This window comes from Bufo bufo, chromosome 6 (genome assembly GCF_905171765.1).
Source record: "Bufo bufo chromosome 6, aBufBuf1.1, whole genome shotgun sequence".
Lineage (NCBI taxonomy): Eukaryota > Metazoa > Chordata > Amphibia > Anura > Bufonidae > Bufo > Bufo bufo.
In genome coordinates, this window is record NC_053394.1 from 2,727,687 (window position 1) to 2,748,586 (window position 20,900).

Genomic DNA, 20,900 nt, shown 5'->3' on the forward strand with positions numbered 1-20,900 from the left:
ACCCTGCAGACGGCGCACCCCACACCCTGCAGACGGCGCACCCCACACCCTGCAGACGGGGCACCCCACACCCTGCAGACGGTGCACCCTACAGACGGTGCACCCCACACCCTGCAGACGGCGCACCCCACACCCTGCAGACGGCGCACCCCACACCCTGCAGACGGCGCACCCCCACATCCTGCAGACGGTGCGCCCTACAGACGGTGCACCCCACACCCTGCAGACGGTGCACCCTACAGACGGTGCACCCCACACCCTGCAGACGGTGCACCCCACACCCTGCAGACGGCGCACCCCCACGCCCTGCAGACGGCGCACCCCACACCCTGCAGACGGTGCACCCTACAGACGGTGCACCCCACACCCTGCAGACGGCGCACCCCACACCCTGCAGACGGCGCACCCCACACCCTGCAGACGGCGCACCCCCACATCCTGCAGACGGCGCACCCCACACCCTGCAGACGGCGCACCCCCACACCCTGCAGACGGCGCACCCCCACACCCTGCAGACGGCGCACCCCACATCCTGCAGACGGCGCACCCCCCACACCCTGCAGACGGCGCACCCCACATCCTGCAGACGGCGCACCCCACACCCTGCAGACGGCGCACCCCACACCCTGCAGACGGCGCACCCCCACACCCTGCAGACGGCGCACCCCCACACCCTGCAGACGGCGCACCCCACACCCTGCAGACGGTGCACCCCCACACCCCACATCCCCTGCAGTTTCCTCTCCTCTGACACGCTAAGCTCCACACTTCTCAACTTCAACAACTTGTCACCATGACAACGGGAAAGTATCGTGGGCGCACGCGCATGACGTCACCATTCCCCGCCCCTTTCCTTGTTTTAGTCCACTAAACTGCGACGGAAGAGAACAGCTGAGACAAAAACGGAAACCGGAGTGACGCAATCACATGGGCCCCGCCCATGTGGTGTCTCAGCCAATCACTGTCTCGCACAGGGTGACAGCTGACAGGTAGTAACCGCCCCCGTCTCAGTCCGGCAGCCAATCACCGGGCCGGTGGCGGAGCCGGAGCCCGCCTCTTCCTGCTGAGGCCAGCCAATGGGCGGCTTGCTGGCGTTGAGGCCGCTGCTGTGAGGAGGAGGAGGCGCAGCCGGGCCGGTCATGGTGTACGCGCTGCTGCTGGCCGCTCTGGCCGGCTGTGTCCTGACCGTGGTGCTGCAGCTGGTGCTCCTGTACCGCCGGCCGGCCGCTCCGCCGCCGCCTCCCCCCAGCCCCGGGCGCTCGGGGCAGGCGGACGCCTCGCTGCGGGACTATCTGCTGGGCTCGGCGGCGCCCGAGAGCTGCCAGTTCCTGAACGCCATCTTCCTGTTCCTGTTCCGGGAGCTGCGGGACACGGCCGTGCTGCGGCGCTGGCTGCTGCGGAAGATCCGGGTGGAGCTGGAGGAGCTGCTGCTGTCGCGGACCGCCGGGCGGCTGCTGGAGGGGCTGAGCCTGCGGGAGCTGAGCCTCGGGGAGGCCGTGCCGGTGCTGCGGGGCATCCGCCTGGTGCCGCCCGCCGAGGCCCTGGACGAGGAGCTGAGCTTCGAGCTGGAGGCGGAGTACGGGGGCGGCCTGCGGCTGGCCGTGGACGTGGAGCTGCTCTTCGGCAAGTCGGCCTCGCTGTCGGTGCGGCTGGGCCGGGTGCAGGGCCGCCTCCGCCTGATGTTCCGCCGCCTGCCCTTCACCCACTGGGCCTTCTGCTTCCTGGAGGAGCCGCTCATCGACTTCCAGGTGCACAGCCAGTTCGAGGGCCGGCCCATGCCGCAGCTGACCTCCATCATCGTCACCCAGCTGAAGAGGGTGATCCGGAGGAAGCACACGCTGCCCAACTACAAGATCAGGTACTACTGCCGGACTGGAGGGTCGGGTACTACTGCCCCCAGCATCCTGCCCGACTACAAGATCAGGTACTACTGCCCCCGGCGTCCTGCCCGACTACAAGATCAGGTACTACTGCCCCCAGCATCCTGCCCGACTACAAGATCAGGTACTACTGCCCCCGGCATCCTGCCCGACTACAAGATCAGGTACTACTGCCCCCGGCATCCTGCCCAACTACAAGATCAGGTACTACTGCCGGACTGGAGGGTCGGGTACTACTGCCCCCGGCATCCTGGCCGACTGGAGGGTCGGGTACTACTGCCCCCGGCGTCCTGCCCGACTGGAGGGTCGGGTACTACTGCCCCCGGCGTCCTGCCCGACTGGAGGGTCGGGTACTACTGCCCCCGGCGTCCTGCCCGACTGGAGGGTCGGGTACTACTGCCCCCGGCATCCTGCCCGACTGGAGGGTCGGGTACTACTGCCCCCGGCATCCTGCCCGACTGGAGGGTCGGGTACTACTGCCCCCGGCATCCTGCCCGACTGGAGGGTCGGGTACTACTGCCCCCCGGCATCCTGCCCGACTGGAGGGTCGGGTACTACTGCCCCCGGCATCCTGCCCGACTGGAGGGTCGGGTACTACTGCCCCCGGCATCCTGCCCGACTGGAGGGTCGGGTACTACTGCCCCCGGCATCCTGCCCGACTGGAGGGTCGGGTACTACTGCCCCCGGCGTCCTGCCCGACTACAAGATCAGGTACTACTGCCGGACTGGAGGGTCGGGTACTACTGCCCCCGGCATCCTGCCCGACTGGAGGGTCGGGTACTACTGCCCCCGGCGTCCTGCCCGACTGGAGGGTCGGGTACTACTGCCCCCGGCGTCCTGCCCGACTGGAGGGTCGGGTACTACTGCCCCCGGCGTCCTGCCCGACTGGAGGGTCGGGTACTACTGCCCCCGGCGTCCTGCCCGACTGGAGGGTCGGGTACTACTGCCCCCGGCGTCCTGCCCGACTGGAGGGTCGGGTACTACTGCCCCCGGCGTCCTGCCCGACTGGAGGGTCGGGTACTACTGCCCCCGGCGTCCTGCCCGACTGGAGGGTCGGGTACTACTGCCCCCGGCGTCCTGCCCGACTGGAGGGTCGGGTACTACTGCCCCCGGCGTCCTGCCCGACTGGAGGGTCGGGTACTACTGCCCCCGGCGTCCTGCCCGACTGGAGGGTCGGGTACTACTGCCCCCGGCGTCCTGCCCGACTGGAGGGTCGGGTACTACTGCCCCCGGCGTCCTGCCCGACTGGAGGGTCGGGTACTACTGCCCCCGGCGTCCTGCCCGACTGGAGGGTCGGGTACTACTGCCCCCGGCGTCCTGCCCGACTGGAGGGTCGGGTACTACTGCCCCCGGCGTCCTGCCCGACTGGAGGGTCGGGTACTACTGCCCCCGGCGTCCTGCCCGACTGGAGGGTCGGGTACTACTGCCCCCGGCGTCCTGCCCGACTGGAGGGTCGGGTACTACTGCCCCCGGCGTCCTGCCCGACTGGAGGGTCGGGTACTACTGCCCCCGGCGTCCTGCCCGACTGGAGGGTCGGGTACTACTGCCCCCCCGGCGTCCTGCCCGACTGGAGGGTCGGGTACTACTGCCCCCGGCGTCCTGCCCGACTGGAGGGTCGGGTACTACTGCCCCCGACGTCCTGCCCGACTGGAGGGTCGGGTACTACTGCCCCCGGCGTCCTGCCCGACTGGAGGGTCGGGTACTACTGCCCCCGACGTCCTGCCCGACTACAAGATCAGGTACTACTGCCCCCAGCATCCTGCCCGACTACAAGATCAAGTACTACTGCCCCCAGCATCCTACCCGACTACAAGATCAGGTACTACTGCCCCCAGCATCCTACCCGACTACAAGATCAGGTACTACTGCCCCCCGGCATCCTGCCCGACTGTAAGGTCAGGTACTACTGCCCCCAGCATCCTGCTCGACTACAAGATCAGGTACTACTGCCCCCAGCATCCTGCCCGACTGGAGGGTCAGGTACTACTGCCCCCAGCATCCTACCTGACTACAAGATCAGGTACTACTGCCCCCAGCATCCTGCCCGACTACAAGACCAGGGGACCACTGCCCCCCAGCATCCTGCCCGACTGTAAGGTCAGGTACTACTGCCCCCAGCATCCTGCCCGACTGTAAGGTCAGGTTCTACTGCCCCCAGCATCCTGCTCGACTACAAGATCAGGTACTACTGCCCCCAGCATCCTGCCCGACTGGAGGGTCAGGTACTACTGCCCCCAGCATCCTACCTGACTACAAGATCAGGTACTACTGCCCCCAGCATCCTGCCCGACTACAAGACCAGGGGACTACTGTCCCCCAGCATCCTGCCCGACTACAAGATCAGGTACTACTGCCCCCCGGCATCCTGCCCGACTACAAGATCAGGTACTACTGCCCCCCGGCATCCTGCCCGACTACAAGATCAGGTACTACTGCCCCCAGCATCCTGCCCGACTACAAGATCAGGTACTACTGCCCCCCGGCATCCTGCCCGACTACAAGATCAGGTACTACTGCCGGACTGGAGGGTCGGGTACTACTGCCCCCGGCGTCCTGCCCGACTGGAGGGTCTGGTACTACTGCCCCCAGCATCCTGCCCAACTACAAGATCAGGGGACCACTGCCCCCAGCATCCTGCCCGACTACAAGATCAGGTACTACTGCCCCCAGCATCCTGCCCGACTGGAGGGTCAGGTACTACTGCCCCCCGGCGTCCTGCCCGACTGGAGGGTCGGGTACTACTGCCCCCAGCATCCTGCCCAACTACAAGATCAGGGGACCACTGCCCCCAGCATCCTGCCCGACTACAAGATCAGGTACTACTGCCGGACTGGAGGGTCGGGTACTACTGCCCCCGGCGTCCTGCCCGACTGGAGGGTCGGGTACTACTGCCCCCAGCATCCTGCCCAACTACAAGATCAGGGGACCACTGCCCCCAGCATCCTGCCCGACTACAAGATCAGGTACTACTGCCCCCAGCATCCTGCCCGACTGGAGGGTCAGGTACTACTGCCCCCCGGCGTCCTGCCCGACTGGAGGGTCGGGTACTACTGCCCCCAGCATCCTGCCCAACTACAAGATCAGGGGACCACTGCCCCCAGCATCCTGCCCGACTACAAGATCAGGTACTACTGCCCCCCGGCATCCTGCCCGACTGGAGGGTCGGGTACTACTGCCCCCCGGCGTCCTGCCTGAATACAAGATCAGGTACTACTGCCCCCCGGCATCCTGCCCGACTGGAGGGTCGGGTACTACTGCCCCCCGGCGTCCTGCCCGACTGGAGGGTCGGGTACTACTGCCCCCCGGCGTCCTGCCCGACTGGAGGGTCGGGTACTACTGCCCCCCGGCGTCCTGCCCGACTGGAGGGTCGGGTACTACTGCCCCCCGGCGTCCTGCCCGACTGGAGGGTCGGGTACTACTGCCCCCCGGCGTCCTGCCCGACTGGAGGGTCGGGTACTACTGCCCCCCGGCGTCCTGCCCGACTGGAGGGTCGGGTACTACTGCCCCCGGCGTCCTGCCCGACTGGAGGGTCGGGTACTACTGCCCCCCGGCGTCCTGCCCGACTGGAGGGTCGGGTACTACTGCCCCCCGGCGTCCTGCCCGACTGGAGGGTCGGGTACTACTGCCCCCCGGCGTCCTGCCCGACTGGAGGGTCGGGTACTACTGCCCCCCGGCGTCCTGCCCGACTGGAGGGTCGGGTACTACTGCCCCCCGGCGTCCTGCCCGACTGGAGGGTCGGGTACTACTGCCCCCCGGCGTCCTGCCCGACTGGAGGGTCGGGTACTACTGCCCCCCGGCGTCCTGCCCGACTGGAGGGTCGGGTACTACTGCCCCCCGGCGTCCTGCCCGACTGGAGGGTCGGGTACTACTGCCCCCCGGCGTCCTGCCCGACTGGAGGGTCGGGTACTACTGCCCCCCGGCGTCCTGCCCGACTGGAGGGTCGGGTACTACTGCCCCCCGGCGTCCTGCCCGACTGGAGGGTCGGGTACTACTGCCCCCCGGCGTCCTGCCCGACTGGAGGGTCGGGTACTACTGCCCCCCGGCGTCCTGCCCGACTGGAGGGTCGGGTACTACTGCCCCCCGGCGTCCTGCCCGACTGGAGGGTCGGGTACTACTGCCCCCCGGCGTCCTGCCCGACTGGAGGGTCGGGTACTACTGCCCCCCGGCGTCCTGCCCGACGGGAGGGGCGGGGTACTACTGCCCCCCGGCGTCCTGCCCGACTGGAGGGTCGGGTACTACTGCCCCCCGGCGTCCTGCCCGACTGGAGGGTCGGGTACTACTGCCCCCCGGCGTCCTGCCCGACTGGAGGGTCGGGTACTACTGCCCCCCGGCGTCCTGCCCGACTGGAGGGTCGGGTACTACTGCCCCCCGGCGTCCTGCCCGACTGGAGGGTCGGGTACTACTGCCCCCCGGCGTCCTGCCCGACTGGAGGGTCGGGTACTACTGCCCCCCGGCGTCCTGCCCGACTGGAGGGTCGGGTACTACTGCCCCCCGGCGTCCTGCCCGACTGGAGGGTCGGGTACTACTGCCCCCCGGCGTCCTGCCCGACTGGAGGGTCGGGTACTACTGCCCCCCGGCGTCCTGCCCGACTGGAGGGTCGGGTACTACTGCCCCCCGGCGTCCTGCCCGACTGGAGGGTCGGGTACTACTGCCCCCCGGCGTCCTGCCCGACTGGAGGGTCGGGTACTACTGCCCCCCGGCGTCCTGCCCGACTGGAGGGTCGGGTACTACTGCCCCCCGGCGTCCTGCCCGACTGGAGGGTCGGGTACTACTGCCCCCCGGCGTCCTGCCCGACTGGAGGGTCGGGTACTACTGCCCCCCGGCGTCCTGCCCGACTGGAGGGTCGGGTACTACTGCCCCCCCGGCCGTCCTGCCCGACTGGAGGGTCGGGTACTACTGCCCCCCGGCGTCCTGCCCGACTGGAGGGTCGGGTACTACTGCCCCCCGGCGTCCTGCCCGACTGGAGGGTCGGGTACTACTGCCCCCCGGCGTCCTGCCCGACTGGAGGGTCGGGTACTACTGCCCCCCGGCGTCCTGCCCGACTGGAGGGTCGGGTACTACTGCCCCCCGGCGTCCTGCCCGACTGGAGGGTCGGGTACTACTGCCCCCCGGCGTCCTGCCCGACTGGAGGGTCGGGTACTACTGCCCCCCGGCGTCCTGCCCGACTGGAGGGTCGGGTACTACTGCCCCCCGGCGTCCTGCCCGACTGGAGGGTCGGGTACTACTGCCCCCCGGCGTCCTGCCCGACTGGAGGGTCGGGTACTACTGCCCCCCGGCGTCCTGCCCGACTGGAGGGTCGGGTACTACTGCCCCCCGGCGTCCTGCCCGACTGGAGGGTCGGGTACTACTGCCCCCCGGCGTCCTGCCCGACTGGAGGGTCGGGTACTACTGCCCCCCGGCGTCCTGCCCGACTGGAGGGTCGGGTACTACTGCCCCCCGGCGTCCTGCCCGACTGGAGGGTCGGGTACTACTGCCCCCCGGCGTCCTGCCCGACTGGAGGGTCGGGTACTACTGCCCCCCGGCGTCCTGCCCGACTGGAGGGTCGGGTACTACTGCCCCCCGGCGTCCTGCCCGACTGGAGGGTCGGGTACTACTGCCCCCCGGCGTCCTGCCCGACTGGAGGGTCGGGTACTACTGCCCCCCGGCGTCCTGCCCGACTGGAGGGTCGGGTACTACTGCCCCCCCGGCGTCCTGCCCGACTGGAGGGTCGGGTACTACTGCCCCCCGGCGTCCTGCCCGACTGGAGGGTCGGGTACTACTGCCCCCCGGCGTCCTGCCCGACTGGAGGGTCGGGTACTACTGCCCCCGGCGTCCTGCCCGACTGCCCGACTGGAGGTCAGGTACTACTGCCCCCAGCATCCTACCCGACTACAAGATCAGGTACTACTGCCCCCAGCATCCTGCCCGACTAAGGTCAGGTACTACTGCCCCCAGCATCCTGCTCGACTACAAGATCAGGTACTACTGCCCCCAGCATCCTGCCCGACTACAAGACCAGGGGACCACTGCCCCCCAGCATCCTGCCCGACTGTAAGGTCAGGTACTACTGCCCCCAGCATCCTGCCCGACTGTAAGGTCAGGTACTACTGCCCCCAGCATCCTGCCCGACTACAAGATCAGGTACTACTGCCCCCAGCATCCTGCTCGACTACAAGATCAGGTACTACTGCCCCCAGCATCCTGCTCGACTACAAGATCAGGTACTACTGCCCCCAGCATCCTGCCCGACTACAAGACCAGGGGACCACTGCCCCCCAGCATCCTGCCCGACTGTAAGGTCAGGTACTACTGCCCCCAGCATCCTGCCCGACTGTAAGGTCAGGTACTACTGCCCCCAGCATCCTGCCCGACTGTAAGGTCAGGTACTACTGCCCCCAGCATCCTGCCCGACTACAAGATCAGGTACTACTGCCCCCCGGCATCCTGCCCGACTACAAGACCAGGGGACTACTGTCCCCCGGCATCCTGCCCGACTAAGGTCAGGTACTACTGCCCCCCGGCATCCTGCCCGACTACAAGATCAGGTACTACTGCCCCCCGGCATCCTGCCCGACTAAGGTCAGGTACTACTGCCCCCCAGCATCCTGCCCGACTACAAGATCGGGTACTACTGCCCCCCGGCATCCTGCCCGGCTACAAGATCAGGTACTACTGCCCCCCGGCATCCTGCCCGGCTACAAGATCAGGTACTACTGCCCCCCGGCATCCTGCCCGGCTACAAGATCAGGTACTACTGCCCCCAGCATCCTGCCCGGCTACAAGATCAGGGACCACCGTTCCCAGCATCCTGCCCGACTACAAGATCAGGTACCACTGCCCCCCCAGCATCCTGCCCGACTGGAAGGTCCCATCATCGGCTCCTCCCCGGGTTTCGTGAAGTAGGCATCGGCTCGGCACATTGGGTCTTGGGGGCAGATATTCTGGGGCTGCTCTCTCGCCTGTGTAGCTCCTCCTCCTTGGATGTTGATGGGACCTTGTGCACTGCCTCCATCATCCTGTAATTGACCTTTGACCTGACTAGCTCATATACTGCCATGGGGCTGGGCGGTCGCCATGTTGGGTATCATAGTTCTGCACGCCGCTGCCAGTAGTTTGCCGCACTTTGTCCCTGATCTCGCCATCCGGGGGTTAAACTCAGTTTTTTCTCTTCATTCAGATACAAGCCATTTTTTCCGATGCAAGTGGCACCGGCTGCCGAGGAGGTGGAGGAGCGGACACTGACGCTGCACGACCTGGGCCTGACCGAAGGTCGTCTGAAGGTGTCTGTAATGGAGTGCGGCAGGTGAGCGCCCAACTCTGGGGGGTGGGGGGCTGTGGTCTGTAGGAGGGCGCCCTCTGGTGGGGGGGTTTGTGGTGGACAGCGCCCTCTGGTGGGGAGCATGGAGGTCCTGTGGTGGACAGCGCCCTCTGGTGGGGGGGGGGGGGGGGGTCTGTGGTGGACAGCGCCCTCTGGTGGGGAGCATGGAGGTCCTGTGGTGGACAGCGCCCTCTGGTGGGGGGGGGGGGGGGTCTGTGGTGGACAGCGCCCTCTGGTGGGGAGCATGGAGGTCCTGTGGTGGACAGCGCCCTCTGGTGGGGGGGGGGGGTCTGTGGTGGACAGCGCCCTCTGGTGGGGGGGGGGTCTGTGGTGGACGGCGCCCTCTGGTAGGGGGGCGGTGGTCTGTGGTGGACGGCGCCCTCTGGTAGGGAGGGGGGGGTCTGTAGTGGACGGCGCCCTCTGGTAGGGAGGGGGGGGTCTGTGGTGGACGGCGCCCTCTGGTAGGGAGGGGGGGGTCTGTGGTGGACGGCGCCCTCTGGTATGGAGGGGGGGTCTGTGGTGGACGACGCCCTCTGGTGGGGGGGGGGGGGGTCTGTGGTGGACGGTGCCCTCTGGTAGGGGGGGGGGGCTATGAAGGTGTCGCTCCTGTTAGAGGTAATAGTTTAGTCCTGATCAGTGGAGCACATCGCTGTAGTCTCATCAGGATGATGGGGGTTGTGTTACCTGGCACAGCGGGCACCAGCTGCTCCTCCATTGTCCCCAGGCACAGTCTGCTGCCTCCATTAATATTTCATTCCTGATGATGGGGGGGGGGGGGTCCTTATGCTCCAGTCACATCTAAAGCTGCGTTCAGGCCTAGGAGTCCTGTTCTGCGGTACAGGCGCCACATCTCCCACAATGCTCTACAGACGGTTGTTTCTCATACCCCCCCCCCCATGTATGAGATGTGATTGGGGGTCCTGGTTACTGCTCCCCCCCTCCCTCCAATGTAGGAGCTGTGATTGGGGGTCCTGGTTACTGCCCCTCCCCCACTGGCCTCTGACCTCCCGCCTCTTATCTTTCAGGCTCCTGATCTTCGGCTCTTATGAACAGGAGACATTTGTTCACTGCACCCTGGAGATCAGCGGCGCCCCCTGGAAGGAGAAGACCAGGACCTCCATCAAGACGGTAAGAGCTGCTTTCCTGCCCCCCCCCCCCCCCCAGGGTTTTAAGGTTCAGATAAAGTCCTGAACATCTAGAGCCGTGATGGGGAACCTGTTACAGACCGAGCGCCCGATCTGCAGCCATACGACCCACGTGTTTATCGCCAAGTGCCAATAATTTACCCTAAATACTTCTGTGCCGTCCTTGGGGCGCCCTGCGCTGCCTGTGCCGTTGGGTTAGCGGTCAGTCCAGCTTTCCGAAGGGAGTCCACTACAGCCTGCACCTTGGTTTGGTGACTTTCCCAGTCGGTGCTGTGGATAACGATATCGTCCAGGTAAGCCGCTGAAAAGTGGCGGGGGCGCCATGCAGACGGAAGGGTAGCACCTTGTATTGATACAGCCCCTCTGGTATGATGAAGGCAGTTTCCTCTTTGGCAGCCTCCGTTAAGGGCACCTGCCAGTACCTTTGGTGAGGTCCAAAACAGAAAAGTACCGGGCTTGTCCTAACCTCCCGATGAGCTCATCCACCCGGGGCACTGGATACGCATCGAACTTGGAAACCTCGTTACGTTTTTGAAAGTTGATAGAGAACCGCCCGGCTTAGGTATCAGTATTATCGGACTGGCCCACTCACTTTTAGACTCCTCAATGACGTCTAGCTGCGACATTAGCTGCACCTCCTCCGATATGGCTTGTCGCCGAGCCTCGGGCACCCGGTACGGTTTTAATCAGACTTTCGCCTGAGGCTCAGTGACAATGTCATGCCGGATTATGGAAGTGCGTCCAGGGAGGTCCGAGAACACATCCATGTTCCGACTAACAAACTCCCTGGCCTCCTGAGCCTGCTTAGAGGCTGTCAGCAGTTCTTACTGTGGCAGCCGCCTCTCTTCCATCAGACAGAGGGGCCGGTACCTCTTGTACTAGAAGACCCGGCCGCGGTCTTCACTACAGGTTTCCTATCTTTACACGGTTTGAGTAAATTCACATGGTGAACCTGCTCCGGCTTTCGCCGCCCTGTAGGGCTGAAACGATTAATCAACCTTATCGATAGTATTCGATAACGGGATTTGTTGTCAACGAATCCCGTTATCGAATAATCGCTGATTCGTTGCTTCGCGGGCGGTTTACCTTGAAATCGGCGAATCTTTATTTTACCTTACAATGAAGCTCCAGTAACAGGCGGAGCGGGCGGCGGCGTAACGTCACTAACTCACGTGAAGCGCCTGCGCCATTCATAAAGTGGGCAGAGCAGGCGCGTCACGTGAGTGATGTTACACCGCTGCCCGCTCCGCCTGTTACTGGAGCTTCATTGTATTAGATTTTGTAAGGTATTAAAGATAGTTCATAGCGATGGTTCAAAGCTTGAGTAAAAGTTACTGCAGGGTAACGGTCAAGGAATACTCCTTAGATACTGCCGTGAGCGGCGGGGCCGGTGTATTGGGAGACACTGCTATGGGGGAGATCTGTGGATGACACATATAGAGGTACGAGGTGCAGCGAAAAATCTAAACACCCTAGAAATTAGGTACGAGGTGATCTGAAAACCCCCCGACGCGTTTCCCCCGCGGTGTGGGATCATCAGGGGGCGAATGAAAAATAAATGTAAAGATATACAGTGAAAACAGTTATAATTATACAGTCAGATGACGGAGACCAGGCTTATAGTGTGGAGCCCCGTTATTGATGCCACGGTGTGGTTCCGTACTATACTGGACCCCATAGTATCGCTGAGCGGAGGAGGAGGCGGCCCATCCGATCCGGTGACCACAGAAGGAACAGGTAGTAGTCTCCAAGCGGTCATACATTGACGGAGAGCTTCTATGGAAGAAGAAGACACCTGCATACAGATTCATACCTGGGTGATGCCAACTGTGATTGAACGCTGACAGTACGGCCATCGCCCATAGACACCACGATCTAAGAAGCCACTCGCTGTGTCAGCAGAGCGCCGGATATCCCGCTGAATTCAATACAGGATGATAGATATCTGATACAACGGCAGGAAGTGACTAAGATGAACGAGTGGCATCCAGTTATGGTGCCCAGCGGGCGATTGTCAGGCCCGGTAGCGAGGTTAGGAGTCATGGCTGTAGAATAAAGGCCTATATACCGGCTAGAACAGTCAGATACGTCCAACCGGTGTAATCACAGCATCTGAACCATGAGAAGCCATCGCCACGCAGAGTCAGACTGATGCCGGGCGGCTGATTGCGCCATGTCGCCTGTGCTAGAGAAAAGGACGCCCAGGTACTAACCATCTGCATCTACAGGGTGAGAACAGGGCGCCCAGAAGGTACTCGCAGTGTTCTCAATGTCCCCTCCTCTGGGTCCAGTGGTCTGTTTAGTGGCGCTCTGCCCGTTTAAATAACCCTCCTATGCTGGTTAATGATCTCGCCTCCGCCCGGCTGTGCGGTGTCACTTCCACTGACAGACACCGATGCTAAATGGACGCGTGCGTTCCACCGCAAGACGGTGCCTTTATGAAGGGCCAGATGGGGGGGGGGAGGGGGAAGAGGGGACTAATAATGGAGGAGAGAGCGTCAAAATGCCCCAAATCATTCCACTGATGAGTGCTAACCCTTCACAATAAGAAGGGGCATAATGGTACATAACGAACCAGTACATGACCATTGTTTGAGATAATTAACCCTTAGGGTGCTTCACGCACCCAGGCTAAGTTAGGGGGGCGTTGCGTTCCTGAGGCCTCACAAGCTGTCAGGATTGGGGGGGAATAAAAAGGGGGAGGGGAAGGAGGAAAGGGTAAGAAGGGCAGGGATGTCCCAAAACACGGGCCAAATGGCCAGCCAAGGCAGAATGGTTATGGTGATGAGAAGATGTGGAGGGAGGGGGTAGAGGGTGTGAACGGATCGGAAGGAGGGGGGGGGGGGTTGGGGACGGGAAGGAGGAACCTTAACTCCAGCCCTAATGGTCAGAGAAAACATAAAGATGTTAATCTCTCATTAAGGCTGCGGGGGGGGGCTGGGACTGAAAACGATGGATCCATTCGCTCTCCTTCTGTAGGATCCTCCTGTCCCAGTCCACCCCCGCGGGGGGAGGGAGGTACAGATCCAAGACAGTGACTCGGAGAGACGTGGGGTCCCCCCTGCGGAGGTCGTTAACATGGGTGGCTACAGGTGTAATCTCCTTCTTGATCATTAACGTGCTCCAGTATCCTCCTCCTTAACTCCCTCAGTTTTCCCGACATAGTCCATAGGACAAGGGCATTGGCATAAGTACACGACTCCTTTGGACCTACAGTTGATGAAGTCTCGGATTTGGAAAGTCTGACCCATCGCAGAGCAAGTGATGATTTTGGCGGTGGACAGGTAATCGCACGCCTTGCATCTGCCACATTTGAAAATACTGACGGGTTTTCGGTCTAGCCAAGTACCCGTTCTCGCAGGTGGTGAATAATGGCTACAGACGAGGCGGTCTTTCAGGCTCCTGCCACGTCTTTAGGACACAGCGGGATGCTCGGTGACTATGTCTGAGAGGTCTGGGTCCATCCGTAAAATCGGCCAGTATTTGTCAAGCACCTGCCTGACTTCACGGTTAGCGACCTCGAAGTCAGAGATGATTCATGCCGGCTGAGGGCTGTCCACGGCCCTGCGTTTAGTCCGATCCCTTGCCAATGCATCTCGCAGTACTGGTTGTGGATAACCCCTGGCCCTAAATCTCTCCTGCAAACCCCTCGCCTCACTGAAGAAGGATGCATCACTGGAACAGTTCTTTTTGACCTGGAGGTATTGGCCTCTCGGTATACCCTGAATCCGCAAAACACATACGGATGTCTGAATGGAGCCTTACAGGGGGGTGATCACCCCATATAGACTCCCTGATCACCCCATATAGACTCCCTGATCACCCCCCTGTAAGGCTCCATTCAGACATTTTTTTGGCCCAAGTTAGCGGAAATTGATATTTTTTATTTTTTTCTCACAAAGTCTCCCTTTCCACTAACTTGTGTCAAAAAATAAAATCTCACATGAACTCACCATACCCCTCACGGAATCCAAATGCGTAAATTTTTTTAGAGATTTATATTCCAGACTTCTTCTCACGCTTTAGGGCCCCTAAAATGCCAGGGCAGTATAAATACCCCACATGTGACCCCATTTCGGAAAGAAGACACCCCAAGGTATTCGCTGAGGGGCATATTGAGTCCATGAAAGATTGAAATTTTTGTCCTAAGTTAGCGGAAAGGGAGACTTTGTGAGAGAAAAAACAAATCAATTTCCGCTAACTTGTGCCAAAAAAAAAAAATCTATGAACTCGACATGCCTTTCATTGAATACCTTGGGGTGTCTTCTTTCCAAAATGGGGTCACTTGTGGGGTATTTATACTGCCCTGGCATTTTAGGGGCCCTAAAGCGTGAGAAGAAGTCCGGGATCCAAATGTCTAAAAATGCCCTCATAAAAGGAATTTGGGCCCCTTTGCGCATCTAGGCTGCAAAAAAGTGGCACACATGTGGTATCACCGTACTCAGGAGAAGTTGGGCAATGTGTTTTGGGGTGTCATTTTACATATACCCATGCTGGGTGAGATAAATATATCGGTCAAATGCCAACTTTGTATAAAAAAATGGGAAAAGTTGTCTTTTGCCAAGATATTTATCTCATCCAGCATGAGTATATGTAAAAAGACACCCCAAAACACATTCCCCAACTTCTCCTGAGTACGGCGATACCACATGTGTGACACTTTTTTGCAGCTTAGATGCGCAAAGGGGCCCACATTCCAAGAGCACCTTTCGGATTTCACTGGTCATTTACCTACTTACCACACATTAGGGCCCCTAGAATGCCAGGGCAGTATAACTACCCCACAAGTGACCCCATTTTGGAAAGAAGACACCCAAGGTATTCGCTGATGGGCATAGTGAGTTCATGGAGTTTTTATTTTTTGTCACAAGTTAGTGGAATATGAGACTTTGTATGAAAAAAAATAAATAAATCATCATTTTCCGCTAACTTGTGACAAAAAATAAAAAGTTCTATGACTCTCTATGCCCATCAGCGAATACCTTAGGATGTCTACTTTCCGAAATGGGGTCATTTGTGGGGTGTTTGTACTGTCTGGGCATTGTAGAACCTCAGGAAACATGACAGGTGCTCAGAAAGTCAGAGCTGCTTCAAAAAGCGGAATTCACATTTTTGTACCATAGTTTGTAACGCTATAACTTTTACCCAAACCATTATTTTTTTTTATCAAAGACATGTAGAACAATAAAATTTGAGAAAAATTATATATGGATGTCGTTTTAAAAAAAATAAAAAAAAATACAACTGAAAGTGAAAAATTTCATTTTTTTGCAAACATTTCGTTAAATAACAAAAAAACTAAAAATGTCAGCAGCAATGAAATACCACCAAATGAAAGCTCTATTAGTGAGAAGAAAAGGAGGTAAAATTCATTTGGATGGTAAGTTGTATGACCGAGCAATAAACCGTGAAAGTAGTGTAGGTCAGAAGTGTAAAAAGTGGTCTGGTCATTAACGGGGTTTAAGCTATGGGGGCTGAGGGGGTTAATTATCTCAAACAATGGTCATGTACTGGTTCGTTATGTACCATTATGCCCCTTCTTATTGTGAAGGGTTAGCACTCATCAGTGGAATGATTTGGGGCATTTTGACGCTCTCTCCTCCATTATTAGTCCCCTCTTCCCCCTCCCCCCCCCATCTGGCCCTTCATAAAGGCACGTCCTGCGGTGGAACGCAGGCGTCCATTTAGCATCGGTGTCTGTCAGTGGAAGTGAACCGCACAGCCGGGCGGAGGCGAGATCATTAACCAGCATAGGAGGGTTATTTAAACGGGCAGAGCGCCACTAAACAGACCACTGGACCCAGAGGAGGGGACATTGAGAACACTGCGAGTACCTTCTGGGCGCCCTGTTCTCACCCTGTAGATGCAGATGGTTAGTACCTGGGCGTCCTTTTCTCTAGCACAGGCGACATGGCGCAATCAGCCGCCCGGCATCAGTCTGACTCTGCGTGGCGATGGCTTCTCATGGTTCAGATGCTGTGATTACAACCGGTTGGACGTATCTGACTGTTCTAGCCGGTATATAGGCCTTTTATTCTACAGCCATAACTCCTAACCTCGCTACGGGCCTGACAATCGCCCGCTGGGCACCATAACTGGATGCCACTCGTTCATCTTAGTCACTTCCTGCCGTTGTATCAGATATCTATCATCCTGTATTGAATTTCAGCGGGATATCCGGCGCTCTGCTGACACAGCGAGTGGCTTCTTAGATCGTGGAGTCTATGGGCGATGGCCGTACTGTCAGCGTTCAATCACAGTTGGCATCACCCAGGTATGAATCTGTATGCAGGTGTCTTCTTCTTCCATAGAAGCTCTCCGTCAATGTATACCGCTTGGAGACTACTACTGTTCCTTCTGTGGTCACCGGATCGATGGGCCGCCTCCTCCTCCGCTCAGCGATACTATGGGGTCCAGTATAGTACGGAACCACACCGTGGCATCAATAACGGGGCTCCACACTATAAGCCTGGTCTCCGTCATCTGACTGTATAATTATAACTGTTTTTTCACTGTATATCTTTACATTTATTTTTCATTCGCCCCCTGATGATCCAACACCGCGGGGGAAACGCGTCAGGGTTTTCAGATCACCGTTGTAATCATTATATTAATTTCTAGGGTGTTAAGATTTTTCGCTGCACCTCGTACCTCTTGGTGTGTTGTGCCATCCACAGATCCCCCTCCATAACGGTGCCTCCACAGATCCCCTTCCATGCGGTGCCCTCACAGATCCCCTTCCCATGACGGTGCCCTCCACAGATCCCCCTCCCATGACGGTGCCCTCCACAGATCCCCCTCCCATGACGGTGCCCCTCCACAGATTCCCCCCCTCCCATGACGGTGCCCTCCACAGATCCCCCTCCCATGACGGTGCCCTCCACAGATCCCCCTTCCCATGACGGTGCCCTCCACAGATCCCCTCCCATGACGGTGCCCTCCACAGATCCCCCTCCCATGACGGTGCCCTCCACAGATCCCCCTCCCATGACGGTGCCCTCCACAGATCCCCCTCCCATGACGGTGCCTCCACAGATCCCCCTCCCATGACGGTGCCCTCCACAGATCCCCCTCCCATGACGGTGCCCTCCACAGATCCCCCTCCATGATGGTCCTTGTCTACCCCAAGTCATCCACACCATTGGAGCCTCCTCTCTGCTGCAGGCAACATGGCGTGTAAGAGAGGGCTAGCCTCCGCACCGACCATGTGGACATGTTGTCTTTTTTACTTTGTAATGCAAAATTTTCTATCAGTAGGTCTCTCCTAAATCTGTTTTATCTGGCCTTTGAACATAATTTTTCAAGTAAAATCATATAAACCCCTCTTCTTTTTTTTTTTTTTTTTTTTTTCGATTAATTGATGACATTATCGACAATTAATCGGCTGCTGTGCCTTGTAGTTCACATTCCAATTTTCTCGAGTACCTCATAGGGCCCCTGCCACCTAGCCACGAACTTGCTGTCCACAGTCGGCACCAGAACCAAAACCCGATCACCTGGGTTAAGGATCCGGACCCGAGCCTGCCGATTCTAGACCCGGCTCTGGGCTCGGTGCGCGGCCTCCATATGCTCCCTGACCAGAGGCAACACGGTCTCAATCCGATCCTGCATCTGGGTGACCTACTCGATGACTCTTCTGTGGAGTGGGCTGTTGTTCCCACGCCTCTCTGGCCACGTCCAACAGACCGCGGCGAGGGTGTCTGCCGTATAGCAGTTCAAAGGGGCGAGAACCCGGTAGAGGCCGGGGGCACTCTCACACTGCGAACACGAGAGAGGGCAGAAGGAGGGTCCCAGTCCTTCCCATCTTTACACCACCTTTTTCAGCATACTTTTTAATGTTTGGTTAAACCGTTTCTACCAGACCGTCCGTTTTCGGATGGTAAACGGACGTCCGTAGTTTTATAGTGCAGCAAACTTAGGCCCCTTTCACACGGGCGAGATTTCCGCGCGGGTGCAATGCGGATGGGAACGCATTGCACCCGCACTGAATCCGGACCCATTCATTTCTATGGGGCTGTGCACATGAGCAGTGATTTTCACGCATCACTTGTGCGTTGCAGGAAAATCGCAGCTTGCTCTCTTTGTGCTTTTTCAAGTAACACAGGCCCCATAGAAAATGAATGGGGTTGCGTGAAAATCGCAAGCAAGTGCGGATTGCGGTGCGATTGTCACGCACAGTTGCTAGGAGACAATCGGGATGAGGATAACATGGTTATAAGGGAAAATAATAGCATTCTGAATACAGACGCATAGTACAATAGCGCTGGAGGGTTGAAAAAATAAATAAAATTAAACTCCCCTTAATCCTCTTGTTGGCGGCAGCCGGCATCTCTTCTGTCTCATCTGTGAACAATAGGACCTTTGATGACATCACTGCGTTCATCACATGGTCCAATCACATGATCCATCACCATGGTGATGGATCATGTGATGAATGCAGTGACGTCATCAAAGGTCCTGTTGCTCACAGATGTAGACAGAAGAGATGCCGGCTGCGCCAACAAGATGATTAAGGGGAGTTTAATTATTTTTTTTAACCCCTCCAGCGCTATTGTACTATGCGTTCTGTATGCATTCAACCATGTTATAAGGGGAAATAATACAATCTACAGAACACCGATCCCAAGCCCGAACTTCTGTGAAGAGGTTCGGGTTTGGGTACCAAACATGCGCGATTTTCTCACGCGAGTGCAAAACGCATTACAATGTTTTGCATTCGCGCGGAAAAAATCGTGCATTTTCCCGCTAACGCACCCGCCTCTTATCCTGGCCAAAAATATGACGCCCGTGTGAAAGAGGCCTTAGAGTTCCCTCATCACCTTGGACATAAGAGGGGTCCCTTGGTCGGTCAGAACCTCTTTAGGTGGTCCTACTCGGGTAAAACATCTCCATTAACTCCTTAGCTATGAGTTTGGCCAAGGTATGTCGCAGTGGCACCACCTCCGGGGTACCGAGTGGCATAGTCTAGAAGGACTAAGATGTGTTGATGCCCTCTGGCGGACTTCAGTACTGGGCCTAGGAGGTCCATAGCTATTCGCACAAACGGTACCTTGATGATCGGAGAGGTACTAGGGGGCTACGGGGGCTCGTTATCTGGCAGGTCGGGCAAGACTTACAAAACTCTTCCACCTCTCTGAACACGCTGGGCCAGTAAACCCGCTGTAGAATACGACCCTGAGTTTTCTGCAGGTGACCCCCGAGAACGTGTTGGTGGGCTAGATCTAACACAAGCTTGCGATAAGCCTTGTAGACCACCAACTGTTCAGTAGGTTCACCCCGTAGTTGGTTTACCCGATACAACATATCCTGATGAACCACAAGACGGGCAAACACTGACTCTGCCCCAGGTTGTTGTGGTTCACCATCTACTATTAACACAATTTCCCAGGAGCGGGAGAGGATTGGGTCCTGACGTTGGGCGGTACCAAAATTATCCCCGGAAACATTGAGGTCTGCCAATTCAGTCCTCCACATCTCCCACCATCACACTTAGCAGGGTTTCTTCTCCCCCTCTTCCACCGAGGTGGCGGTCACCCCTACCGCTGGCCCTTTGGTCTCAGGTTCCCAGGGTTCTGGTCCCCCCCCTGACTCGGGCCACTCTGCTAGGGGTTACCCCTGTCTCATGGGTATCAGTCACTCTCGTACCAGGCCACAGTGCCGGGAAGTCTCTCCCTATTAGAAGTTCGTAGTGTAGATTTGGGGCAACTGCCACTTCGTGAGTCCACCTGCCGGCAACCGTGGATAGAGAGCACCAGGGTGGTGGGGGTAGTCTTTTAAGTCTCCATGGATGCACATGACCCCGACTTTTCCGGCCATTATACTCCGCTGACCGTACCAGGGGAGCCCTTACTAGGGACACCAGACTCCTGGAGTCCTGCAGAGCCTCCGCCGAGGCCAGGAACGTCAGTGACACATACCTATCATCCATGATGATTCCTTGTACCGTCTTACAATCAGTACAGGATAAGTTATGTGTGTACACAGTGACTGCACCAGCAGAATAGTGAGTGCAGCTCTGGAGTATAATACAGGATGTAACTCAGGATCAGTACAGGATAAGTAATGTATGTACACAGTGACTGCACCAGCAGAATAGTGAGTGCAGCTCTGGAGTATAATACAGCATGTAACTCAGGATCAGTACAGGATAAGTAATGTATGTACACAGTGACTGCACCAGCAGAATAGTGAGTGCAGCTCTGGGGTATAATACAGGATGTAACTCAGGATCAGTACAGGATAAGTAATGTATGTACACAGTGACTGCACCAGCAGAATAGTGAGTGCAGCTCTGGAGTATAATACAGGATGTAACTCAGGATCAGTACAGGATAAGTAATGTATGCACACAGTGACTGCACCAGCAGAATAGTGAGTGCAGCTCTGGAGTATAATACAGGATGTAACTCAGGATCAGTACAGGATAAGTAATGTATGTACACAGTGACTGCACAGCAGAATAGTGAGTGCAGCTCTGGAGTATAATACAGGATGTAACTCAGGATCAGTACAGAATAAGTAATGTATGTGCACAGTGACTGCACCAGCAGAATAGTGAGTGCAGCTCTGGAGTATAAT

General features: G+C 58.4%; 1 protein-coding gene across 1 annotated transcript in view; it reads left to right on the top strand.

Annotated features, from left to right (window-relative positions):
- The first annotated feature begins 1,079 nt into the window (after positions 1-1,079).
- The window catches only part of PDZD8 (PDZ domain containing 8), a 30,591-nt gene continuing 10,770 nt past the window's right edge, over positions 1,080-20,900 (top strand). The window contains exons 1-3 of the mRNA XM_040437712.1: positions 1,080-1,858; positions 9,037-9,162; positions 10,203-10,305. Of these exons, the coding sequence (XP_040293646.1) occupies positions 1,140-1,858; positions 9,037-9,162; positions 10,203-10,305 (948 nt within the window). The 5' untranslated portion in view covers positions 1,080-1,139. The remainder of the gene's footprint in view (positions 1,859-9,036; positions 9,163-10,202; positions 10,306-20,900) is intronic.